Here is a 25,726-nt window from a genome sequence, read left to right as displayed (position 1 = left end):
TCAAGGGACAGTGGTACCCACAGCCAGGGAACAGCGGTACCCACAGCCAGGGAACAGCGGTACCCTCAGGCAAGGGACAGTGGTACCCACAGCCAAGGGCCGGAACAGCCAGGGGACAGCGGTCCCCAGAGCCAGGGGACAGCGGTACCCAGACAGCCAGGGGCCGGAACAGCCAGGGGACATCGGTACTCACAGCCAGAGTCCATCAATACTCACAGCCAGGACACCCCGGCAGTCGGAGCCCACGAGTACTCACAGCCAGCGGCCAGAACAGGCACTGCATCCGCGCGTCGAGCCTCAGCAGGTAGAGCAGCAGGAACAGGACGGTGATCACCGTCTCCATGCCGGCCAGCGCCGCGTACGCCTCGTGCGCTTTCGAGGCCACGAAGCAGAGAAGAGTGGCCAGCGCCACCAGCTGCGAGACAGGAAGGGACGGGGGTCAGCGCCGGCCCGGGCCTTGCCCGCGGGGCCCGGGGCCGCTCCTGGCCGTACCGTGCGGGCGATCTTCAGCGCGCCCCGCGGAGAGCGGGCGTAGGCCCGGTCCACCTCCAGCCACGCCATGGCGGCCGCGCGGCCCGGGCGGTGCGCGGCGGGACCGGGACCGCGGGACGGCGCCGGGAACCGGGGAGATGCCGGGGCTGGCACCGCAGGTGATGCCGGGGGCCGACGCCGGTCCTGACCCAGCCCCGCCTCAGAGCGCCGGGGCGGAGGAAGTGATGGCGCGGCGGCGGAAGGGCCGGGGCGGGCCGGAGCCGGGTCCGGGCGCGGGTCCGGGCGGCGGCGGGGATGGGCCATGTGGCGGCGGGGCGCGGCCTGGGCGCGGGGCGCGAGCTGCGCCGTCCTGGGCCCCTCAGCGGGCGGGCCCCGCGCCGCTGTCGCTGCCGGCCGTAAGTGCGGGGCGGAACCGCGGGGACGGGATGGGCGGCCGCCCCTGCGTCCGGCCCCGGCTCCGTGCAGGCCCTCGGGATGCGCTGGAGCGGCTCCGGGGGAGCAGGCGCGGGGGCAGAGCCCGGAGCGGCTGCGGGGGAGCAGGAGCGGGGTCAGACTGGAGCACTGACCGGGGGTGACCGCCGAGCCTCTCCCTGCCTTCCTCCCGTACTTGGCTGGGCGAAGGGTCTCGTAAGATCAGCGTGGTTTTATACCGCAGTTTTAGGTGTAAGGCGTCTGAACTGCTTGTTTTGGAGCTGCTCTGTAATCCACACCCTTACCCTGCCGGGCTTGTGAGGCCAGTGGGTGCTGCTCCAACTGGTCTTTCCAAAATTCCCTTTTCCCCTGCGCAAACCCACTGAGGAGCAGCAGGTGTAGCAAAAATCTGGTGAAAGTGTGAATCCGACCCATCGTTGGATTCTTGGTAGTGTAAAGGACAGTGGTGAACTTCAGCTAAATCTGTGTCAGTCTGTGCCACAATGTGTCTGTTACATGACTCAATAATTACCCAAAAACCTTGAAGGTTGAAAATTTAGCAAATAGTCATATTAAGGCATAGGGAACCTAAAAATGTCATAGAGGGTCTCACATTAAGACGCCCAGTATAACTGTTGTGAAGACCGCCGTGATTTTAACTGTTGTTTATTTCCATTCTAGATAAGCATCTGATAAAAAAAGATGCTAGAAAGAGAATTGTAAGTATTTGCATTTTGTTCAGAAAACAGTGCAGCCTCTTTCATTATAATTCCATTATAATTTGAGTGTGTGTGTAGTTGGCAGCTGCAGGCTGTGGCTGTGTCAGTGTGTGGTGATGGATCTATCACTGGGTTATACTCTGTGCAAGGCTATGCTGGTCTAGTTCTGCAAATTGTAATAAAATTGTGAGATATTTGTGCAAAAATTGTGAGGGCTTGTGTCAGGACAGGTGTCGGTTTGGGGTCAGTGTTCCATGTGTAGCCTTGCCATTTCCCTATATAACCCCCCTGGGCTATAAATTACTTTAAGACAGTTGAAAAAAAATTCTCTCAGTTTATTTTAGTTGTTTAGGTTTCTGAAAATAAAAATGAGATGCCTCTTAAGATTTAATCTACCTATATAATGGATGCTGAAATTATTACTTCAGCTGGCATTTATTTTAAGTTGGAAGTTAAGTCTCTGAGGTTGTGGCAGAGTGAAGAGCAGCAGGTGGCCGTCTGGAGCTCCTGGGGCCCTGGGAAGGGGAAGGAAGCTGGAAGGGGAGGGGGCTGGCTGTGGGAGCACCAGGAGGGAAGGCTGCCCCTTGCCCACCAGAGACAGTTGGTTTATGTTGCCAGGGAGGGAAAAAGTGGTGGTCTGAGGGAGTCACAACATCCAAATGAATCCCCGCTGCCTTCCCATGAAATAATCTCCTCCCAGTGTAGGGAGCTGGCATGCTGGAATGGGCAGGGTGCATTTTTGAGACACTGTTCACTGCTCTGCCACAGTGTGGGCCTCAAAGTGATTCTGTTTTTCATCAGATCTGTATCGAGGGCAACATTGCGAGTGGAAAAACAACATGCCTGGATTATTTTGCACAAACTACCAGCATTGAGGTACTGGATGCACATTTCTTTGTCCTTATTTTCCTCATTGAGCAGCTGCTTGTCTTGACAGAGCCAACAGTTTAGAAGTGCTGTCCTTGGGTGCATGAGGAGGGAGCAGCAGGGTCTGAGCCAGGGGCTTGCTGGGGCACCACCCCAACTTTTACAGTTAAATCACAGCAGAGAAATGTAGATCACATGTAGTATATACTGGATGCCAAAATACCAGTAAAACCTGTGAATCAGAGTTTGTACCTTTATGAAGTAACAGCAACCCACAGAGCATGGGCATGTTTGGACTTGCCTGTTTGCCATTTCATGTCACTGAAATCTTAGATGGGTCTGGTAAAAGCAAAGTAAAGAATAATGATGTAAAAATAGTGGTGTCATGTAACTGGGATCCCAGTGAATAGATGGCTTTTTTGAAACAAGGAAAATCTGTTAGAATTGTTTCAGGAGATTCCTTACTGATCTGGTATTTGATTTTGTGTTGCTTAGAACCAGGTTAGGGGAAGGGCAGGCTTGTTGTATTTTAAACAAAATCAAGATCAAACCTCAGTGAACAGTTGCTTTTGTGTACAACAGATATTAATGCTTTCCCTGACAGACCTGGCAACACATTTGGTAATAAGTTCTAGGAATCCTCATAGAAATGCTGGATTGCCAGATGTTATTTGTTAATTTAACAGGAATTGTCCTTATGAAGTAATTAACTGTTAATCCAAAGGATAACAAACTTTAATTTGCATACAGTGTAGCGTTTTTTAACTAGCTACTTAAGTTCCCAGGCTGATGAGATTCTCTTAGGTCTGACTCTACAGTATCGTTGAAGATTTAGACTCTGTTTGAACCAGGCAGGTCTGATTGTACCTATTCAGGGCAGAAGCTTTTCTGATTCATTTGAAATGATAATTTCAAATTATCAAAAGATTTGAATACATTTGGTTTGTTAGAACACAAAAATAAAATGAAAATGAATGTGGTAGCAGTCTGATCCTCTAACACTTTGCTGGCAAGTGTTACTTTCTGAGAAATTAATTTGTGAGGGGATGGGCTTGTCATTGAAATGCTAAGTGCTCTGCTAAGCTGTTCTTTCCCTTACATGGCACTGATTTTGACTCAAAAAAAAAAAAATTCTCTCCAGGCATATGAGGTAATCTAATAGCATTTAAAAATGCTAAGAAGACGCTGTATATTGACATTTCTCTATTTTTAGCAGTGTTCATTATTACCTTTTGTGTTACGAATTCAGTGCTGTTTTTTTAAGAGTGATGAGCTTTCCAATACAAATCCTGAATGCTCTGATTTACTACACAAGTATTCCTTAAAAATAGTTGTAGACTTGTAGGGTCACATTAAGTATTTTGAATCTAAGATGTGTTTAACATGGAGGAATGATTTTTAACCAGGTTTTGAAGGAACCCTTGACCAAGTGGAGGAATGTTCGAGGTCATAATATCCTGGTAAGTGGCAGAGATTTCTACAGTTACAGTGACTGTTCTTGTAGCAAGACATGTGTGATGGCTTTTTATCAGCCAGCAAAACTGATATGAAGGGTGTGACCTAAATCTCACACGGCAAAAATGAAAGCTCCATGAAGCAAAAGAGCTTCTACTGCGATTAAGACATGCATGTAATAGAAAGACTGCATATAAAATGTGTTTTTGGCAAGGACTGGGTCTCCAGTGGGGTGTGAGTTAAAGCAATTCCCAGGAAGATAAGCCTTGAGTGTGGCAGTTGTTTCTAAATGTACTTGTGCCTGTTTTATAGAAGGGAAGGATGTAACTTGAGGTGATGGTTGGATCTGATCAGTTAATGTTGTTTGACTGGAGTTCTGTGAACAGCTCTGGTGCCCCCAACATAAGAAGGACATGGAACTGTTGGAGAGAGTCCAGAGGAGGCCACGGAGGTGCTGAGGGGACTGGAGCCCCTCCCCTGTGGAGCCAGGCTGGGAGAGCTGGGGCTGCTCAGCCTGCAGAGGAGAAGGTTGTGTGGAGACCTCACAGCACCTCCCAGGGGCTGCAGGGGCTGCAGGGAAACCAGAGAGGAGCAATTCCTCAGGGACTGCAGTGACAGGACAAGGGGGAAAGGGGACATATTGAAAGAGAGGCAGTTTAGGTTCGATGTACAGATGAAACTCTCCCCTGGGAGGGTGGGCAGGCCCTGGCACAGGGTGCCCAGAGCAGCTGGGGCTGCCCCAGCATCCCTGGAAGGGTCCAAGGCCAGGTTGGACATTGGGGCTTGGAGCAGCCTGGGATAGTGGGGAGCAAATGATCACTTAATTCTTGTCAAACCTGGTGTCAGCTGTTTTAGTGCACTTCTTTTAGCAATGCTCTTGTACTGCAGAAACTTCCTAAATACCCAGCTTCCTGTTGTGCTGTTTGTCCTAACAAATGTCCATCTGTCTTGCTTCTGTCTCTGACCCCAGGGCTTAATGTACCAGGATGCATCAAGGTGGGGGATAACTCTGCAGACCTACGTCCAGCTGACCATGCTGGAGCAGCATACCAGGCCCATGGTAAGGAAACTTTTGGTTTTAGTTTTAAAAGTAATTAGGTGTGGTTATGAGTGCTAAATCCTTTTAACCTTGTATTCGAAAGTTAAGATGCTGTGTGTGTTCATTCTTTGTTCCTGCAGTGAGTAGGAATTTCTGTGGTGCAGACATTGATCTGCTCTGTGTGTGCTCTGGGGGTAAAACCTCTGCCTCCTGCCTGCTCACATCTCCCCAAACTGATCCTGCTGTTTGGGCACACCCTCAGGAGCTAGGCTTGCACAAATCTCTTCCTTATTACATGTCAGTGGCTTGTCTGTAATTTCATTATTTCAAATCTTTGGCAAACACTAAGTAATCTCGTGTTAAAATTCATAGTACTGCTTCATGCTGTCTAGTACAAATTCAGCCATTGCTTCTTCTGTTTGTGCAAAATACTTCCACTACCATTTTCTATTTCTTTTTTCAGATGGTTTACATCCTTTTTTTTCTTGTATTTTTTTTTCTATCAATTTTCACATTCTACCTTTTTATTAAGATTTGTTCATTCTTTCCTTCCTACACCTTTTGTTACATTCTATGCTATCTTCCATTCCCTGATTACAAGACCTGGTGTTAGATGCCATACTTATATCTTACTGATGTTCTTATGTTCTGTTTTGTGAGTTTGTGTCAGGGCAAACTTTCAGCAGTGCCACATAGGAGAGTGGTACTGCACATACAATCACTAGGTCTTTGGAAGAGGTGTTTTTCCAAGACAGTAGAAATCCTGTTCTGTTGGAGAAGAAGTTCATTCAAGATTTCCTGAGGATTTCCCTGCATTTCAATCTGAGCTTTTTTGTCATTTGAGCCTTGCAGCCATTTTTGCTTCATTAATGTGCAGAAACCTGGGTTAGAGGTTGCTCTGCCAGGCCCAAGAGTGTCAGAGAATCTCTCTGCTCCAACATGAAGTGCTGCTGGAGCACATGCAGGGCTGGCTAAGGCCAGCGCTCTGGCAGCTGCAGTTACTTCTTTTAAAAGTCCTGTTTCCTTGCTTGAGTGTGTCTGATGTCAGCTCTGTGCAGTGACCCAGCAACACATGGGATGGGGCAGCAATTTGGGGAGCAATAGTTCCCATTGTCCTGCAGACCCCAAGTGGATTGCTGCTTTTTCTGCCCTGAGTTACCTTCCACTGCTCAGCTGAATGCTGAGCACTTACCTTTGAACTGGTGTATGAGTAACAAATCAGAGTAAGATCAGGAGTCCTTGTTTGTTTTGTGGTTCCCACCCTCCCAGTCAGTTTATCACAAGATCTGAAAATGGTGTTTCATGTGATGTGCCATGAGTGTGAAAAGAAAGAAGTGTGAAAATGTAGAGAGTCAAGTTTTATGTTGCAGATTTCCCCCATAAGGATGATGGAGCGATCGATTCACAGTGCAAAACACATTTTTGTGGAGAATCTGTATCGAAGGTATGGGATGTGGTTTTCTACTTTACTTTCTTGGATTAATTATTTTAAATGTGTATATATATTCAACTGATAATTTCTTTGGTAATGTGCATTTAAGTGGCATGTGAAATCTGCCAGTTCTATGTTGGAGTGGCATTGTGTTTGGTATGGGATGTGCTGCCCACTTCCTGTAGGATTCTGGAAAACCTTTTCCGGCAGTGCTCCTGAATATTTAGAACTCAGTATTATTTAGACACCACCTATTAAAGTTATCTGCTCTCCAGCTGAATACCCAAATCTTGCTTGGATCAAAAGAAACACATGCTGGACATGTAAAAAATCATGAGGATATAAAGAATAACACTGTAGGAGTGAAACACCTGGGCAGTGTTATCCAGCCTGGCATCCAGGATTGGCGTTCCTTGCAAACAGGGACTCGAGTCCTGTGCTCATGCTCAGAATCAGGATTGACAGGATCAAAACAGACTTGGTAGGCTGTGAGGGAAGAAAGAACAATCACCTATTACCTGCCCCAGGTATAACTCACCCATCCCAAACTAACTGAAATAGTGCAGGAGTCAGGTTTTATTTGGTTTGTTTGTTTGGAATGCTGACCTTCTCTTGAGGAGTGTATGTGACAGATGGGTTTTAGTGGGTTTTTCAGTGGCCTTGAGGGACAAACCCAGTTTGTTGCCACAAGGTGTCATCCATGCTGCACGAGCACCTCTCGGCCACGGGAATGGCTTTGGAAGTGGGAAGAGACACATTATTTATCTCAGTCCACACACAGTGGAAGCAGCCTGGAGTATCCTCATTTTTAATTACTGACTTCTTTTTTCATTGTAGACAAAGTGCTTTTTTCCCCAGATGTAGTTGCTATGAGGCCAAATCTGCTTGTGTCAACTCTGAATTAATTTAATAATAACAATTTTAAGGGCATCTAAGATATTTTGTGGCTTCAGCACTTTTTAAATGTTGGACAAAAGGCATTTGCTTTGTTTTGTTACAGCAAGCTAGAAGGCAGTGATAGTACCAACAGCAAACCAAAAGAAAAGGATGTGTAAAAGGATTACAAATAAAACAAGGAATAATTGAAGACTGTATGAAAGTAGCTATTTTGTGACACATTAAAAAATGAATAAATGTGGCCATGTTAGGTGAATTTTAAATGTGTGCACATGAGTGTGCAAGGTGTGCTGTAGGTGAGCACTGCAGTTCACTGTCCCTATGAATCCATCATTAGTTATGACAGAAAACTCGCTCTGTTCATGTTGAACTTAGGCAGTGAAAACTTTACTTGGTAGGAGTCAAATGTCAGCAAATTTTGGAAATGAAAACACCATTTTGTGCCTTTTATATTCCCTGTATCTTTGTGGATCTCAAGGCAGAGTCCTCACAGGATTACCCAGGGAGAGCAAAGGCATGTTGTCTGCAGGGCAGGTCGATGCAGAATTGACTTGGATGTGTCTGTCTTTTAGGGTAAGAACAGTGGAGCTTTTTTGTATTTCCAATTCCTTTTAACCTTCCTGTTTCCTGCATCTATCCCAGAGAAAAGTAGCAGAGTCAGTGTTTGGCTGATGTGGACCCCTGCTACCCAGAACTGAAGTATTAGAAGAGTAGCAGTGACCAGTGTTACCCCAGTTCTGGCTGGCAGATCAAGAGGGGAGGTGGCACAGATAGGGATTTTGCATTTTTCCATACTTAGGGAAATACCTTTATTGCTTTTGCCAGTGATCAAAGCAAGTTGCCAGGGGAATAGTTTAGAAATCTGTGGAATATTTTTCTTCAGTCCTATTTAAAATGGCACAACTGGTCTTAATCATTCAGCTGGAGAGTACACGAGCCTCCCAGCTCCATCCTTTTTTAAATTTTTCTTTTGCAGAAGCATTTAGGAAAGAGTGTGGAATATGTGTTCTGTCACCAGTTTCAAAGACAGGATACTGTAAAATTAGTAATATTTGACAATCAGGACTATGGTAATAAGTGAAAATTGATGTACTGATAAAAACATAGGATGTGAGTCTTAACATGTCCTCAATAACTCCCTTTTACCTGACTTGTCTGATATTTTATTATTGTTGCTGAGATAACTTTGGGACATCTGTCTCCAGCATTCTGTGCTCTCCAAGTTCAGAGTTCCAGTTAAGCATGTCGAATATTTCAACAAATACTTTTATACTCTTTCAACAAATATTTCTTACAGTGGGAGTAAATGTATTGACACATTGACATTGTATTTTTGCTGCCTTTTACTGTGGCTTCTGTAAGGAATTGTTGGTGCTGCTCAGTAAATCCAGCCCTTCTGGTGACATGCCCTGGGACAGATTTGAACTGATGCTGATAAAAAGAACCTGAGCAATAAATACCATTGACACTAATTTACTGTTATTGTGGGAATGTCACTGAGGTAATGCTTTTCTTCCTGGTCACCAAGTAATTATTGCTTAACTGTAATGGAAAAATAATGTTTGTAACTGCTAATAATGTAAACTTTAGGCTAATAAGTACTTTTTTTAAAAAAAAAGAAAAATATTTGGTCTATTTTATAAACAATGGTTTATGTGGCCTTCAATTTGGGTGGGCATAATGTTGGTCTTTTCACAAATGTTGGAGTAAATGGGGAGTGATTCTGGTCAGGTGAGCAAAATGAGAGTTTGGAATTGATCTCTGCATGCTGCTCAGTGAGTGATGCCTCTTGTGTTTGTTCAGTGGGAAAATGCCAGAGGTGGATTATGCTGTCCTAAGTGAATGGTTTGACTGGATCCAGAACAACATTGATGTTTCAGTTGATCTGATAGGTAACATTTTGATGGGTCTGGAGGGATGTGTTTGTGGGTGGGTTTCCTTTCGGTGAGAAAAAATAATTCTTGTTTCTTGGCTCATAAATAATCACATTATTCAGTATAAAAGTGGTAGCATCAGACAGCTTGGGTTTGTGGGTGGTTCATGGATTGATTCATGGCAGTGCCAAAGGAGAGGTCCAGTGGTGGTACCCAAGTCAGGATTCTTCCCTTCTATAGTTTGTGAAGTGAGTTTCTTCTTTGCTTTTAAAGCTGATCCTCGAGCATAACTATAACAATTTTTGTTCCTGCAGTTTATTTGCAGACATCTCCTAAAGTTTGTTATGAGAGGCTAAAGACACGATGTAGGGAAGAGGAAAAAGTCATTCCTCTGGTAAGGAGTTTCTCTGATATATATGGTTACAAGGAGCTTTGAAAACATGATGATTCCAATCTAAATACTAAAATTGTATCCTGTGTGTATTGCCAAAATGTGGTGCAGCTGTTTCCACTGCAAACTAAACCCTGAGTATTTAATTTTGATTTATTTTTAAAAAATGATCTGTCACGCATGCTGACTCTCCCAGGTGTTCTGTTCTAGTAGTCCGTGCACTATAGCTGACTTTAGGTGCAGTATTAATCAACTGGTACTCTTCTCTAAGATGTAGAAGTCAATTGCTTTTGTACCATTAAATGGCATAAAAGCACCCAGGTGAAGCACAGATACCTGGGCTTGCAGGTGCTAAGATATCTGTGGGCACTTTGTTGTCTGGTATCACCAGGATGTTTGTGCATGAAAAGTGTCTCTGCTGTGGCTGACAAGAAGCAACTCCTTGAAAATCTGGGAATTTGGGAGCTTGGGAATGTGCTTTAGAACAAACTGTGGTAATGGAACAGTGACTTTCTGTGCCAGTTTACAGAACTGCCCCTCATGCCACAAAGCTTCTGAAAAAGCCTGACCAGACATAAATGCAGTTCCCTCTGCATGTCCTCTGCAGCTCTGGTGGTGGGTGGTTCAGGAGAAGCAATTGTCAGTTGAAGATCTGTGCAAAGAGCTAAATTTTGGGCCAAATGGGTGAAATTCTGCCTTGAGAATAAATCCTCCTGTAATGGACTTGAAGAGCCCTTTTGTTATTTTGCAGCTCTGCTGAAGAGGAGGGGAGCAGTTATGAATGAACAATGTGAAGTGGTCTCCATGAAGAAAAAATCCACTTGATGACAGGCAGAAGAGCTTTTAGGGGAAATTGAGTTACAAGAAAGTGAACTGGGAATTTTAGGGAAATGTATTGACACAGAAAGTTCCTCCCATACATATTCTTTGCAGCCTTTCCCTTTTTGTCCTTACGTTGTTGTATTTTTCTCTGTAAAACCTTGAACCACATTTTACCTGTGGGAGAGAATCATGGTTGCTTCATCTTAAAAGGAGCTGAGAGCGCTGTGCTCCTGTAAGCTGTGTCTTTGAGGTCTTCGTGGAGTTAAACTTTGTACTGGGAATTAATTTTTCTCAAAAATCTTCTGATGCTTTTCATTTTTTGTTAGTGGAAGATATGTGTTGCAGGCTTTTGTATGTGTCTCTTAACTACTTCCCAAATGGTTAAAGATTGCAATGTGTGTGTCATCCCTGGGCACATGTGTTATTCCAGTGCCTCTTTTCTAGGAATATTTAGAAGCTATTCATGAGCTCTACGAAGAGTGGCTCATTAAACGTGCACTGTTTGAAATTTCCTGCCCAATACTTGTGAGTATTATTTTAATTATAACCAATTAGGCATGTGGGGAATTGTGCTTTCCAAATAAGAAGAGCATTGTTTAGTGGTAAAAGTAAATATATCTGCTTTTCTGACAATCTTTGGAGAAGGACAACCTCAGAAAAACATGATAGGTGTTGGTGTATAGCATAAAAGTGGGGTCTGCCATATCTCCAGTGGAATTTGAGGGGCTGTTCACTGGGATTGCTTGTGGGATCAGCTGTGTAGCTTTTCAGGGAATGCCAAATTCCCAACAGAAAGCAGCTTGGACAGATCCCTAGGAGTATCCCAGTTTGGCTGCACTGGTAGTCCTGTTTTGTTTAGCTCAAAAGAAACCAAGTTTTATGGTGTCAGTTATTTCCAGTGTTCATTTTCTTCTTTCCAAGGTAATTGGAGCTGACCATGACATGCAGAAGATGGTAGAGAAGTATGAAGAAAACCGGGACCAAATACTGAACCCACCTAATAGACAACACCATTTATAGAAGTCTGTGACTGTTGTATCAAAAATCATCTATGAAGTCTGATTTGCTATTTTGAATATTTAAATATAATGGGTATTGTTTTTGTACTATGCTTTGTAGAATGTTGTGGACTTAGTGCTCTGGAATGATCAGATACCAATCAGAAACAGCATATGAGCCAATTCCCTTTGTGTTTTTAGGTTCTCCACCAGCTTTACTGTGTCAGTTCCCTTCAGCTCAAATATGGCTGTTTCTCTCATTTCCCACTTCACTGCTGCTTCCTAGAAGTAACTTCAGTTTCTTTTTTTTTTCCCCAAGACAACCCTGTTTTTGTAATTTGAAATAAATGGTTTGTTACAACGCCCCTCTGAGGGAGGGTAACTGAGGTTCCTCTTTAATAGCCCCCTTGGGGTGAACAGGGTGAAACAACAGCAAACGAGCAGTGTGTATACGAGGGAGGTTTATTTATTACAGACCTGTCAGCCTGTCCCTGGTGCCCAGCAGATCATCCTGAGTGTCATGTCATGGCATGTATGGGATAACCACGGGATCAGACCCAGCCAGTCTGCGTTTAGGAGGGGCAGGTCCTGCCTGGCCCACCTGATCTCCGTCCATGACCAGGTGCCCCTCCTGGTGGATGAGGGAAAGGCTGTGGATGTGTCTCCCTGGACTTCAGCAAAGCCTTTGACACCCTCTCCCATGGCATCTCCTGGAGAAGCTGCAGCCCACAACTGGCCAGGGGCATTTTTGGCTGGGATAAGAACTGGCTGATGGCCAGGCCCAGAGAGTGCAGGGAAATGGGATCCCCCTGGGCTCAGTGTTGGGAGCAGTCCTGTTTAACACCTTTATTGATGATCTGGAGGATCAGTTTACCATCAGCAGAAGGGGGTGATACCCAGTTGGGTGGGAATGGGATCTGCTGAGGGACCAGACCAGGCTGGATGGATGTGCTGAGAGCACTGCCATGAGGTTCAGCAGGGTCAGGGGCAGAGTCCTGCACTTTGGCCACTATAACCCCCTGCAGCTCCAGGCTGGGGCAGAGAGGCTGGAAATCTGGACGTGGCACTCAGTGCTCTGGTGGGTGACAAAGTGGTTGGTTACAGGCTGGACTCAATGACCTCAGAGGTATTTTCCAACCTCAGTGATTCTGAGATTTTAAAACAATTGAATTGCAGCACAAAGGAGGGATGCAGCTCTTTGGGTTCTTTTCTGTACAAGTACAAAAAATACCACAAGGTATAGAAGGCAAGGGTAAGAGCAGATAGTGGGAAGATCTCACAACCTGTGGATCCAGTGATGAGGCTGGACTGTTGTAATGCTGATACGGTCGGAACAATGTTCAGTCTTGGTCCCTTGGAGGTGGGGTCCACAGAACAAAAGGTTCAGAGGGTTACAGACATTTCAGTGCCCAGACCCCTCCCCAGGGAGGGGATTCCTTGTGTCTTGATGTGGTTGTGAGATCCCAGCCCTGCTGTGGCTGAGCTGAGGAACAGTGAAACTACAGGGTCGACAGTGTATTTGTTTTTCCTTTCAAATAGTTATTAAAAAGTTCCTAGAATTAATTGATTTTTACAATGTTTTGCATTCTTTGCTTTTACTTTTTTTTTATAAAGAAAAACACAGATGGTTCTTTGGGATTATATCATGATCTGTTTATTATGACCTGCAAGTACTTGGAGAGTGGAGAAAACCAGTGGGGGTTTAATTCTTGGACTTGTTACATGAAGTGCTGAGTTGCCCTTCACTTGTGCTTTACTCTCTGGATGTTTTCTTCAAGGGAATCCTTTCAATGCAGCACTCAGACTGTTCTCACATTACTTTTTCTGGGTAATTTTAGGGGAATGATCCCAGAAGTACAGAGTATCTTATTTCCCCTACTGGTTTTGGTAGGCTTAGCTGGAGCAAGCAAGGCTTCATTAGCACTTTGATCACTTTTCACAGACATTTGTCTGGCACTTATTGCAGGACAGAAACATTCAGTTGCGTGGCTTTTCAACAATATCTGATGGTGCTGCTTTTGGAGATCACTGCTTTTGTAGGATTGTGGTTTGCCTAAAAACCATTGCACTGAAGGAACCACACCAAGTCAGGAATTGCAGCTCCTGTCCTTATTCCCATCTGGTGGTGCATTTGTTTTTTCTAAATCACTGCAACTTAATAATGATGAGTGCCCTGAGAGAGCATTTCCTAGTGAAGTACTAAGTTAGCACTAAAGCTTGTGATCCCAGGAATGCCATTCTATCGCTCTGTTGTCAACCTTTAGAATTCTAGCTTAAAAGATTTTGTGTGCTAAGTAATTATCTTACTTATTGCAGCTTCTTTATAGGGGGATAGTAGATATTCTTGATACCTTCTGCTAAACTTTCAAAATTTTTTCTCCTCTAAGAGTCCAAAAGAACAATTTCTGTGAAAGTGGTTCTATACATTTGAAGTTCAGTTGTCTGGACTTTGTTCTTAATTATAATTTCCCTATGGATATACATTTTGCACAGTACAGAAAATGTCACTTAATGGTTTAGTACAGAGAATCCTACAGCCCAGAGGATGCCACTGTGACTTGTCAGAACACTTTTTGTTCCTAACACCCATTTCTCACAACCCAGAGCTGAAGGCAGTCCTGTCACCTGGTGTTACCTTGGGCAAAGGTCTGTTTCTCCAACACTGCGGGAATCAAGGGATGACAGAATTTCAACCATTAGTTGCTCAAAAAGCAAATCTTTATATTTTAGTTCCTGAGGTTTTTCTAGTCTAATCCACACGCACTCCTCTGAATTTTTTCGGGGATGAAAATCTGTTATAAACAACTCACACTAAATTAATTTCAGCTATTTTAACTATACATGAAAGGCATTTTTTAACATTCAAATCTGAGCTCTGTATTAGCCACAGTGAAGAAAATTAACTCTACCCCAGCCCAAACCAGCACACATTTCAGTGCTACTGTAAAAGCTACTTGAAGCAGTATTAAAGTGTCTTTCTAGGAAACAAGTGTAGCACAGAATCACAGAATTTTTAGGGTTGGAAGGGACCTCTGGAGGTCACCAACTCCAAGCCCTGCTCAGGCAGGGTCACCTGGAGCAGGTGACACAGGTATGTGTCCAGGTAGGTTTGGAATCTCCCAGAGAGGGAGACTCCACACCCTCCCTGGGCAGCTATTCCAGGGCTCTGCCTCCTCCAGGGAAAGAAGTTCTTCCTCATGTTGAGGTGACACTTTTTGTGTTTTAGTTTGTGGCCATTGCTCCTTGTCCTGCTGCTGGGCACCACCCAAAAGAGTCTGGCACCATCCTCTGACACCCCTTGGAGATATTTGTATAAAGAAGCACTGGAGACTGTGCTGAAGTACAGCAGCAGTGTGCTTTCCCAAATTAATTCAGTGTTGTGTGTGACACAGGCTCTCAGTGCTGGGATCCCAGCTTCCAGTTGATCCAACACTCCTGAGCTTTTCACACAGCACTCCCACCTGCAGGATATCCTTGATCCTGCCTCTGCTGCTCACTGGGATCCTTCTCTGAGCAGATTTTTTTTCCTGCCACTAAAATGGCAAAGAAAGATTTTTTTCCCCTTCATTTTAATGAGATGAAGTGGCTTGCAGAAGAATTCTGTGTACTCCTAGTACAGAACTAAGTGTCAGGAGCAGGGGCAAGGGAAATGGCAGCAGTAGCCGGACCTCTCTCTCCTGGTGGCAGTGAACAGTTAAAATGCTCAAGGCTTCTCTTGAAAATTGTGGTGGTGGCCACAAAATACTTTGGTAACAAATGGAGGCAGATATAAAACCTGTAACACAGGTTAATGCCTCTACAAAACCAAGTGTCCACAGAGCTGTTTTCCTCTTTAAAGCTAAAGGAATGTTATCAAACTTTCTAAACCTGTTTTTGAAGTCAGGAGGAAAATTAGCTCAGACACAGCTTCAAAGGAATGCAGAGAGTTAACAGGAGTATTTAACAGGAGTATAATCCAGTATGGCATTTGTAAAGCTGGGTCTTCCAGTTGAGAAGAATTTACCTTGTACTGGAAGAGTATTTCAGGAATAGGTCTGTGAGGGGAATAAAGAAAAGTAGGATGCCCAGCTGGCATTAAGAACAGTCAGAAGGAATCTGACTGATGAATTAAATGGATTTAAACTTACGGAAGTTGCCTACCCTTTACAAAGGTGACCATTCAGGCTTCCTTACCAAAGGGATCATTAAGAATTTGTGTAACTCCTTCTGGTTTTTACTGTCCCAAACCGGTGATGTGGTTGTGGGTTTTTTGAAAACTGTTTTGACAAAGAGAATCACCTCCTTGAAAACAGGATCAAGGCCACAGGTGAGAGGACAATCCCCCAAGCAGATTACAAAAAAAGCACTACAGACTCAAGTGTGATGGCACAGCATGGCTTGCTCGGTTCTGTCGATGATGACATAAGGCTCTTGGGTGTCACTCACCGGTGAGTTACAGTTCTGCAGCTTCCCTTCACTGCCTCCAGCAGAGTCACGTCCAGGCTGCACCAGGCTCCTGCCCCGTGTGCTGGTCCTGCCCCCGTGTGAGGGCTGCACATCAATGCTTTGGGGGGGGATGTAGGTGAGGTTGGGGGGCTCTCTAACGTGCCTGAAGCACTCGGAAGCTGGGTGTGCCTTAGCAGGATCCATGAACAGTCTCTTGCTGTCAGAACCAGTAGAGGAATCCTCCGTGTGCCCAGCAGTGCAGCACAGACCTGAAGATGGCTCAGTGTGTGAAGCTGCTCTCTTGTGCAGCTCAGCATCAGTCAGGTATGTATGCTTTATTTGGGAGTGATTAAATTCTCTAAGGTGCCTCTCACTTGTTCCTGCATATGCCACTGCCTCAGGCTGGCCAGTTTCCTCTACTGGATACATAAGTTCTTCCTGAGCATCCTTGATTTGTAGTTTTGTGAAGGTTAAAGACAGCTCACACACATCCTCTTCCCTGGAGATGCTGCAGTTTTGGGCAAAGTCCTTATAGGGCAGAGACTTCAGCTCAGTGGGTTCATCACGAGGGGCTGGGTCTATGCAATTTATGGCATCATTAATTTCTGCTTCAATTGATTCTTCTGGGATTTCTGGAGCTTCGAACTCCAAGGTGGTTTTGTTGTCACAGCAGCTGTCAGCAAACATGGCGAAGGCTGGGGGGCCGCTGGCTCCTGGGGACAGAGGCGCAGGCCCCAGCGCTCGTGCAGCTGACTCTGCAGCCACTGCCAAGGCACACTCCTCACTCAGACTGGCTCTTGGCTCCTTTTCCAAAGCCTTTGGAGAGAGATTCTCACCGAAAATCGGTGTTTGTCCTATGACAATGTCACTGTATTTGATCAGGAAGTCCTCGCTGTCGGAGCACTTGCCTTGGAGATGCATGGCGTTGATGCCTTTCCTTTGGTGCTCCTGGAGGCTGGTGGGAGATGCAGCAGCTGCTGACTGAGCCACGTCCCCTTTGATCCTCAGATTCCCAGCAGCTTCAAAGGATACAGCACAGGTAGCTGAACACTTCTGCTGGGGAGCAAGGCACAAATGTGTCTCACTGTTCCCTTCATTTTCCAGACTTTTGGTGTCTCCTCTCTGGGGTGTCTGATCTTCCTCATCCTCCTCTCCTTGATGCTGATGTGTTTGTGTTCCCTGCTGCTGCAGGCTCTTCTCCAAATTGCCATGTTTTTCTTCATTTGTCACTTCGAGGATGGCTTCACACTCGAGTCTTGCCAGGAATATTTCAAATGCAGTCTGCTTCATTTCCTCATTGTTTCTCTTTTCGACAAGTGAAAACTCTGTCGCTGTAGTTGCAACATAACCTATTTTCTCCAGGACTGCTTTCACAATGTCCTCTGGGAGCACTGGCTGGATGTAGTAGACAAAATTCCCAGTGAAGGTCTGGAACAGAACGCAACATGGAAAAGCCGGTGAACACTGGGGGAGTGGGGTGCAGGGAAATGTGAAATAGTTGATTTCCTAAAGATCAAAAATACTTCAAAACTTGCTTCAAAACATACTTCAAAACTGTGTTCCTAGAAGTCTGAATTTTGAATTGCAGTGACTGAGGCTTTTCCAACAGCACTATTTTGGCAGCCTCTCGAGCATTGTAGCTTTGCTACAGCACATCACTTTCAGTGTAGTTTTTTTTTCCTCACCTTCCCAAGGCATCTTCTGAACCTCAGGAATTAGAGATCCTTGGTTCTACATATATGACCTTTTGTATCAAATTTAATTATACAAACAAGGGTCAATCTTTAATTAAGGATGTTACTCCTTATCACAATTTATATAAAAATCAGACCTCATAGTGCAATTATACTTCTCTAATTCATTCTGTATATGATACTCCCTTTCAATTACCACGTGGAATATTTTTCATTTGTAGAGATCGAGATTGGCCTGCTATCCCAGCATACATCACTGGTGGACCATGTAGCGTGGGAAGACTTACTGTGCTAACACCCAGTGCAAAACTGCTTGCTTTTATGAGACATAAAAGTAAAAGGTCTATTCTTCCAAATAAGTCAGATTGTAATGATAATTTTGTACCCTTCCAGTTTAAACCTGCTGGGGTCTTGGCTAGGAGTACCCATACTCAGAAAGGAAGAGAGTAAGAAAATAATTTTAATCAAACTAGAGAAACTCAGAAATAAACCTTATGTGTTCTGCTGAACCTAAGCTTTTTAAACAAACAGAGGTTCATAGAATGAATCACTGAGTCTTTTCCTAAAGAAACAGATATGATGCACTCACTGTTAATCACATTTCTGAGCTGCTGACAAGTCTGTAACATTTTCCTACAGACTCCTGTTGTGAACTTTACTACCCTTGAATTAAACTGCCATTGTTTGAAAGCACCTTTCTGCAGGGAGACTATTCTAAAAGAAATATTGCCCAAACACCTCTCTTTGCACAAGCTGTCTGCAAAACAGCAATAAAATGCTGCTGCTGTGCAAAAACTTAAAAAAATTGTTCAACATGTGCTTGGTTTTAGAGCTACTCCAGGCACGAGGCCTAGTTTGTAACCTGGAAGTGGTTTTTGGTTTTGTCTGAAACCCTGTGACAGGAGAGACTATTCTGAGCTAGGCATGACCAACTCCTGGCAAGTCATAACAGAACAGAGGTAGGAATGCAAAGTCACAATTTCCAGGAGTGGGGTACCTTGTTTTCAGGCTGCCCAGCTTGGGACAGACCAAGGCCGAACCCTGGGCATTAGTGTCACAAGCAGGAGGTTCAGGAAAACAAAACTGACCCCCAAAAATGCCACAGTAAAATTCTCACATAAATTTGTCAAGAGTGTCCTGCACTCCCCTCCTTTTGTTTCTTCTGAAGTGGGGGCAGCTGCAGGCACTGCAGGGACATCAGAGGAGGTGAGAGGCAGGACATGGGAAATACTATTCCATGTATAGCCAGTAGCTTTTTATCTAATCTGTATGTACACAAGGTACTGGTTGTTCTCCAACTTGTGCCTTGCAGCAGAATTACTTCAGGCCTGCAGCAGGCTTTCTTGCACTTTGGGTTATCCACAGTGCAGCCTAGGATTCTCGTGTTAGGAAAAGCTGAACCCATGAAGTGTACACCTGACTATCTTATGCTTTGCCCTGTTTTAGGGAGATGAATGAGAAGAACAGGCATCTACAGCTGACTGAGAATCCATATGCGAGACCTAAGTGCAGGAAGAAGCAAAGAAATGGCTTTTCCTCACTAGTACCTGTTGCCAAAGCAAAGGAAGTAAGTTTGCATTTGGGTGTTTGGGGATTCTGTTTAAATTTGGGATGTGTGAAGATGGCTGTGTCTTCTGGGCAATGGGACGGGTTCAGTGTGCTGGGGAAGTGTGGTAACTGTGACCACCCTGCTGCAAAAAGCAACAGCAGTTCCTCTTTCCAAGGGGCTTTCCCTGCCCACTCCAGCAGCTGCAGGCTCTGAGCCGGCATGAGGGACCAGAGAGGCACTGGCTCACCTGGCTTTTGGCACGAAGCCACTGGAGATGGCCACTGCTAAAAACATCCCTACTTACAGGCAGATTTCGGTTAAAGATTAGTATGATGACAGGCAAAGCCTTTCAGAGTAGCTTTTACCTTCTCTGCTGTCTCACCACAGCCGAGAGGCTCCGTTCCCAACCCCCGGAGCTGCTCAGCACTCCCGGCCTCAGCGAGGACAAGGCCTGTGAAGGCCAGTGAACGTCTCTGAGCACACCCGCTTTGCACTGGGCACCCCGTCCCGAGCAGGATGTGCCCCTGATCCCGCTCCACCTCCCGGTGCCGCTGCCGAGCCCCGGCCCGGGGAAGCGGCCTCGTAGCCCCGGGGCGGGCTGCAGTGCCGTACCTTCAGGGAGCGGATCTCCCGGCGCCAGGGGCACAGCAGGAGGTTGACGCAGAGCAGCTCCAGCAGCTCCAGCGCCTTGAGCAGGTCGCGCAGGGCGCGGCCCCCCCGCGCCCGCCGACAGCGCTCGGCCACGCCGCGCACGTCCAGGGCCCCGCGGCGCCCCGGGCCCAGCAGCCGCCGCGCCCGGGCCTTGAGCGCGGGGTCGGCGCAGGCCGCGAGCTGCCCCTGCGCCGCGCGGGCCGCCAGGTGCGACACGTACTCCCTGAGCAGCGCCGGCTCCGCCATGGCGCCGGCCCGCCCGCCCCGCCCCGCCATTGGCCGGCGCCGCCCGCGTGCCGCACCGCCATTGGTGCTCCCGCCTGTCAGTCAGGGCGGGGGGCGGAGCCCCGCGAACCGAAAGTGAAAGGCGCGAGGGTGGTGAGGGCTGGGCTGGGCTGGGCGCGACAGGAGGTGAGGTGAGGTGAGGTGAGGTGAGGTGAGGTGAGGTGAGGTGAGGTGAGGTGATCTCGGGGTGCGCAGCGCCAATTCTCACACCGCACGAAGGTGTTTCTGTATTCTAACCTGATTTGTACAGGCGGGGAGCTGGTGGTAACTCAACAAAGGCTCGCTGATTATAAAAACTTTACGCTCTGTACATTTTAGCAGAGGCATTAGCATTCATTGGTCACAAATTGTGTAACTTTTGTGTTGATTAGTACTCAGACCTCTCTGCTGGTTATGTCTCTCTCATGCTGATGGGCCCTCAGGGGTGATTTGCCCTGCATTGGGCTCTGGGTCCATTCATTTTCAGTAGGTGGTCACTGAATTGGTCGTAATCTCCCACTGCTGGAATTGTCATTCCCTGGATACTGCTCAATCCTGCTGATGCCACTCCTGGTGGCTCTTAGTCGAACAGCCCATTCTCCTTGGAATTATCTTCCCTTCTCCTATAAAAGATCAGCCAAGCATGCAGAGTTTACAGTACAATTGCTGCCTGCTCTGCTGGAGACCACCTGAGACACGTGTGATCCTGGGGCCTGTTCTGTTCCTCCTGCTGGAAGCTGCCTCGATCCCTGCACTAGGTCTGGGTAACAGCTGAAAGAGTTTGTGTCTGCTGTGGGGGCTGACAAGTGTCCTGCAATGGGGTTAAATGAGATCTGTGTCTGCTGTGGGGACTGACAAATACCCTGCAATGGGGTTAAATGAGATCTGTGTCTGCTGTGGGGGCTGACAAATGTCCTGCAACGGGTTAAATGGAGGTTGGATCCAGCATTTAGGAAACACACCTGTGATCCAGGTGCTTTTCCCATCTTGACTTTTGGAATCTGAATTTTCAAGTCACTACCTGTAGCCACCATGATGTGGTGCACCTGTGTGACTTCACAAATTGCTAAATACTCTCTCATATGATGATTATTATTTTAATTCACAGAAGTCTATGGTTATAATTTTATGCAGAAATTATTTCTCTAGTTTAAGGAGGGGAATAATTTGTCAGACTGTACCAAGACCACTTAGATCAGTTTGATGTGGTTTTCCTTCAGGAAATATATCTTTACTCACCTTGCTGTGCTAAAAAATGATCTGTTTGAATATTTCTGGGATGATTGGCCTATTATTTCCTGGCTTTTCATCTTTCCCCTTGGTGATACATTGCCATTTTCAGTGTCCTGACTTAAGTAATTTGACTTTGCCCTTCTTGAGCTTGGAGACTGATTTGTCCCCCAGAGTAGGAGGGACCTGACTGCTCCAGGGCTTGTTCCTGTGGTCTCTGACATAGGTAAAATCCACATGTAAGTGACTGAAGCACAGTGTTGCTTCCTCAGCAGTTGCTCAGTTTTGAGTGGTCCCAGATTGGTGACATAAAAAGCACAGAAGCAAACCCAAATATGTGTATGTTCTTTACTAAAAGTTCTGTATAAGATCAGTATACTAAAAATTGAAGCAGAAAAGCTGACTACAGAAATACAGGGTAGTTATCATGTAGCAAGAAACAGCATGTCCCGTTTTCTTTCTGATTTTACTCATGCAATAAAGGAAAGGCCTGTGTTAAGCCTGGGTTTTAGCACTGGTATTAGAATTATGCAAGGGTTTAGGATAATATCTGATAGCTGGACATGAATTTCTCAAGAGCAACGTAACTCTGCCAACTTTGCTGAGATTTATCCAAGATCTGCAATATTTTCAAGAAATGAAAGCATGTTCTTATCGCACTGAAATTTCCACACTTGCAGTAGTAGCATTGGAAGCTGTTGGAGCAGCTCCACAGCTGCAAACCTCTCTGTAGTGTTTTACAGCTAAATTTTTTCTTTCTAGTGCTACCTGTTTGGGTTGGATTTATAGGCTTTCCCACCCCCTGCCCCCCCAGCTTTGTTGGGTATCACTCAGTTAAAAAGATTAACAAGAGTAGAAAATGCTAAAACACTCCTGCAAGTGATCGTGGTAAGATGTTACAGAAGGCAGCACACTCTGCCTTTAATTCACAGTTCGTTTTTTAGTTATATATGTTTGTAATGGATGACATAACCCAGGTATTCAGTGGTAACTTAGAAAAATGCTACAGTGTGGACATACATATTTTGGTTGGCTCCCACATCCGTGTGACAGAGCAACTGGGATTATTTGGATTATTCTGTGATAACAGGACGACAGGATTTTGTGGAGTTGTCCATGCCACAAGAGGGAGCAGACAGATGTGTGTAAGAAATGCTGCCAAACCCAGATCACAGTGCCAGGGACACTTAACTGATACCGAAGGAAGGAAGAAAGACTTTGATTTGTTTTCTATAATCTTACCAATGCATTGCTAACATGAGGTGAAATGCAAATCTCCCATTTTCTTCAGAAGTCTACTTAACGTCAGCTTGTTTTGTAAACCACAGATACAGAGTTGATGAAACAGGAAGTCCCTGTTAAAAAGGTTAAAAGCCAAACACGTCGAAAGGGTTTCCCACCGTGCACAGAAACTGAGCATCAGTAATGGAGCAGGGACTTGTCTGCCACATGTGAAAAGCCCTCTGTGCCTGTCTTCAGAAAAGCCTTTGGCTTGGTCATGTTACTTGGAAGAGCCTCACTTTCCGGAAAAAAAAATCCCATTTCCCTTCTGATTTGGGTTCATTAGATTTCCCCTGCAGCTCCCCCTGCAGCAGCAGCCTAAAGGAAGCCGGTCCTGGTGCCTTTCCCTGTTCCAGGCAGGTCTGCAGGAGCTGCAGGCAGGTGCAGCCGTGAAAGCAAATCCGATTCTGCACAAAGCACCCCTGTACTTTCTCTCTCTACTGATTCTCCTGCCAACAAATCCGACTGGGGCATTTCTCTGCTGCTTTGCATCTCTGGCCCCTCATAGGTGCTGGAGAGTTTTGTTTCTCTTATTTCAGGGTACTTTGCACATACAAAACTGTTTAAACTAATCCTTTATGGAGAGGAGCAGTTCTCTCTGTTAAAGACACAAGTGTGAAATAGAGCCTACCTTCCAGCAATGCCTGCCAGCAGTTTTGCAATGCTAAATAGTGAATTTAGTTCTTTTGGGTATAGTATACTGAGAATATTGAAAATCTTGCTGAACTGCAAAAGAATTCTTTCATTTTAGCAAAATACATATTTACTGTCATCTACTTAGCAAAAAATGCATGCTTACCTTATATCTCATCATGTGCATATGACTCAGTAATGGTACAATTTATATAGCAGTAAGAACCATGTAATTACTTCCCATCTAAGTATTAATTATAATTGTGTCAATCTTTGGAGTGTTGAATGATGATTACAGTTGAAAATTATTCAGTATTTACAGAAAATCCAAGTGCAATTTTAATAATTTGCATGATGCTTCCTTTTAAACACCATTATATATTTACTATACCCAGCTTTATATGTCCTTTAGTGGGGATAGAAAACGACATTTTCTCAGTGTAAAAAACTTTTTTTTTTGTATTTTAGTGAAAATGCTTCTAAGAGATTTCCTGGAGATGAGCCTGTGATAACTCTGGTGCCCTGACACAGCTCCTTGGCTCCTGTCCCTGGTCCCAGAGGGAGCCCAGGCTTTGTGAATGCCCCAAGGACTGGCTGGAGCTCCATCCCTGTGTGTTGATGTGCTGACAGTCACTTCTGCTTCCTGCTAGCACCCAGACTTACCCAGGGGTTTTCCATTAGACGCAGAACTTAAAAACGACTTAAAAATGTAGAGTGCAAACTAAGAGCTCGACTTTCTTGCAGCAACATGCTTCAAAACAAGACAGCAAAGAAGTTTTCCAAGAGTACTGTCCCAAGGAAAGCTCAGGGCTGAGCTCTCCTTGCTCTCCTGTGGGTTGTGTGTCCTCAGCCAGACACACAGAAGCTTTCAGATGAGGAATGGGACTATTTCAGATGAGGAATGGAACTTTCCAGGTAGAAGTGAACAGTAGGATCCAAACTTTGTTTTGTTCAAGGCAACAGATGAAACCTCCTTGGCCGCCTACTGCTGGATTTCAGGGCTGGCCTCCAGCCTGAATCTTGCAACTTTTTTTTTTTTTTTCTGGGCCATAAAAAGGAAGTGGGGGAAGCAGATCTTCCTGTCCCACACCTGGATCTTCCCCAGCTCAGGGTGAACAGGCCCAGCCTCAGGGGATGCGCTGTCTTTTAAACGTGTATCCAGCCCTGGGAGCTGTGCCCAGCAGGTGCCTGGGGCTTGGCCAGTGGCTCCCGGGAGGGGAGAAGGAGCAAGGGGTGCCCATGTGTGTCTGGGTCCCTGCTGCCCTGCCCACCCCAGAGCCAGTGCCCGTTCTGGGAGCCCCCTCTGTGCCACACTCGGTCCCCTTGGGCTGGGCTGGGGCAGGGGAGGCTCAGTGGGAGCAGTGAGTGCAGCCCCAGCCATCCCTGGGAACAAAGTGCTGCTGTGCCCTGACCCTGCTGTGCCTGTGCTGAACTCCCAGCCCCTGCACCCACTGCCCTGGCACACCAGCTGGGAACCCACAGACTCCCATCTGAGTGTCCTGGGCTCACTCGTTGGGTTCCTTTTCCTCTTCCATCTCTCAAAGCTGGGCACGCTCCGGGGTTCAGAACTGAGGTTCTGTTACTGTGCCTAGCCCAGCATCTCTTGTTTGCACCACACTCACATAGTTCCCAGAGGTCACTGTGGTCACACTGTAACACACAGGCTCCTTATGGAAGGAGGGACTGGTTTATGCCTGGAAATGCAGCTGTGTGTGGGAACTGGCTTGAAGCATCCCCTGGTACTCCTGTGCCCTTCCCTTGGCTACAGCAAGGCCCATGAACGACATGCAGCTCCAGCCTGCACAGCTGTGCTGCAGCTCCTGCTGGTAAAGCCAGCTGGAGTTTGGGGACCCACTGCCATCTCTTCACCACTTGTGGGTGGTTTCTCTTGAGGGAGACTTGCAGCAGGCTTTGCAATGGCCTGGAAAGCCTGGTACCAAAGGAATAATGTGAATATTAAAATATTATTCTTTTTTCTTTTGCTTCTACATGATACTGATAATAATCTTTTCTTAGGCAGTGCTTTGCCTACTGAAACACATAGTTAGACAAAGAATTATTTAAAAATGCTTTGTTGTCAAGACACTGAACGAGATGTACTAGTGGCACCTACAATGACAACAAAATGCTCTTCTTTTTCCTTCTGCTCTAAAACATGCAAAGTATCATAAAATCAACAAGTAGGCTTGACTGGATAACACTGATCTTCATTATGAGTGGCTGATTTCAATGGGTTTTGCAATGCTTCAAAAAGGTCAGATGCACTCCTTGTCTCTGCTGCTCTTTTATGCTGTGTGATGCCATGGAACACCTTGAAGCACAAACAGGGAAGTTTAGGTAAACTTGCAAAATTCACTGTAAAAAAATCCCATTGTATCCCTGTTTAAAGATATAAAATTGGTAAAACTTCCAGAGGGTTTTATTCTTCCATTGGTCTGAGTTCTTTAGAAGAATTGAAGGAAAGAGCCACTTTCATTCCCATGATTTGGGGTCTGATGGCCAGTGGGAGAATGTTCCATATTTCTGCTGGAGCAGGTGTGCTGGGGCTGCTGTGCTCACACGCCGCTGTCCCGGGCAGGGGAGCAGCCTCCGCACTGGGAGA

The 25,726-nt window shown here is 45.8% G+C and overlaps 3 protein-coding genes across 4 annotated transcripts in view; 1 reads left to right on the top strand and 2 right to left on the bottom strand.

Annotated features, from left to right (window-relative positions):
- The first annotated feature begins 544 nt into the window (after nt 1–544).
- On the top strand, nt 545–11,779 carry TK2 (thymidine kinase 2). Of its 2 annotated transcripts, none has more exons than XM_048316391.1 (10): nt 545–650; nt 1,585–1,622; nt 2,424–2,498; nt 3,896–3,949; nt 4,915–5,004; nt 6,354–6,427; nt 9,116–9,204; nt 9,501–9,580; nt 10,844–10,924; nt 11,321–11,779. In XM_048316391.1, exons 1-10 carry the CDS (start codon nt 560–562, stop codon nt 11,417–11,419), a joined length of 771 nt encoding a protein of 256 aa, XP_048172348.1. In that variant the 5' UTR covers nt 545–559; the 3' UTR covers nt 11,420–11,779. The 2 variants fall into 2 exon arrangements, with proteins under 2 accessions (XP_048172348.1, XP_048172347.1); XM_048316390.1 differs by lacking the exon at nt 545–650 and adding an exon at nt 755–887.
- A 2,849-nt stretch (nt 11,780–14,628) lies between these two features.
- LOC125332340 (spermatogenesis-associated protein 2-like protein) lies at nt 14,629–19,962 on the bottom strand. Its single transcript, XM_048317106.1, has 2 exons — nt 19,678–19,962; nt 14,629–17,250 (listed from the first exon to the last, which is right to left on the bottom strand). Exons 1-2 carry the CDS (start codon nt 19,960–19,962, stop codon nt 15,751–15,753), a joined length of 1,785 nt encoding a protein of 594 aa, XP_048173063.1. The 3' UTR covers nt 14,629–15,750.
- Nucleotides 19,963–21,544: 1,582 nt separating this feature from the next.
- The window catches only part of BEAN1 (brain expressed associated with NEDD4 1), a 57,633-nt gene continuing 53,451 nt past the window's right edge, over nt 21,545–25,726 (bottom strand). Inside the window, 1 exon segment of the mRNA XM_048316909.1 lies at nt 21,545–25,726. Coding sequence (XP_048172866.1) covers nt 25,544–25,726 — 183 coding nt within the window. The 3' untranslated portion in view covers nt 21,545–25,543.

The sequence above is a fragment of the Corvus hawaiiensis genome, chromosome 12 (genome assembly GCF_020740725.1).
Source record: "Corvus hawaiiensis isolate bCorHaw1 chromosome 12, bCorHaw1.pri.cur, whole genome shotgun sequence".
Lineage (NCBI taxonomy): Eukaryota > Metazoa > Chordata > Aves > Passeriformes > Corvidae > Corvus > Corvus hawaiiensis.
Note: the sequence above shows the minus strand (reverse complement) of the source record. Positions and strands in the feature narration are given on the sequence as shown.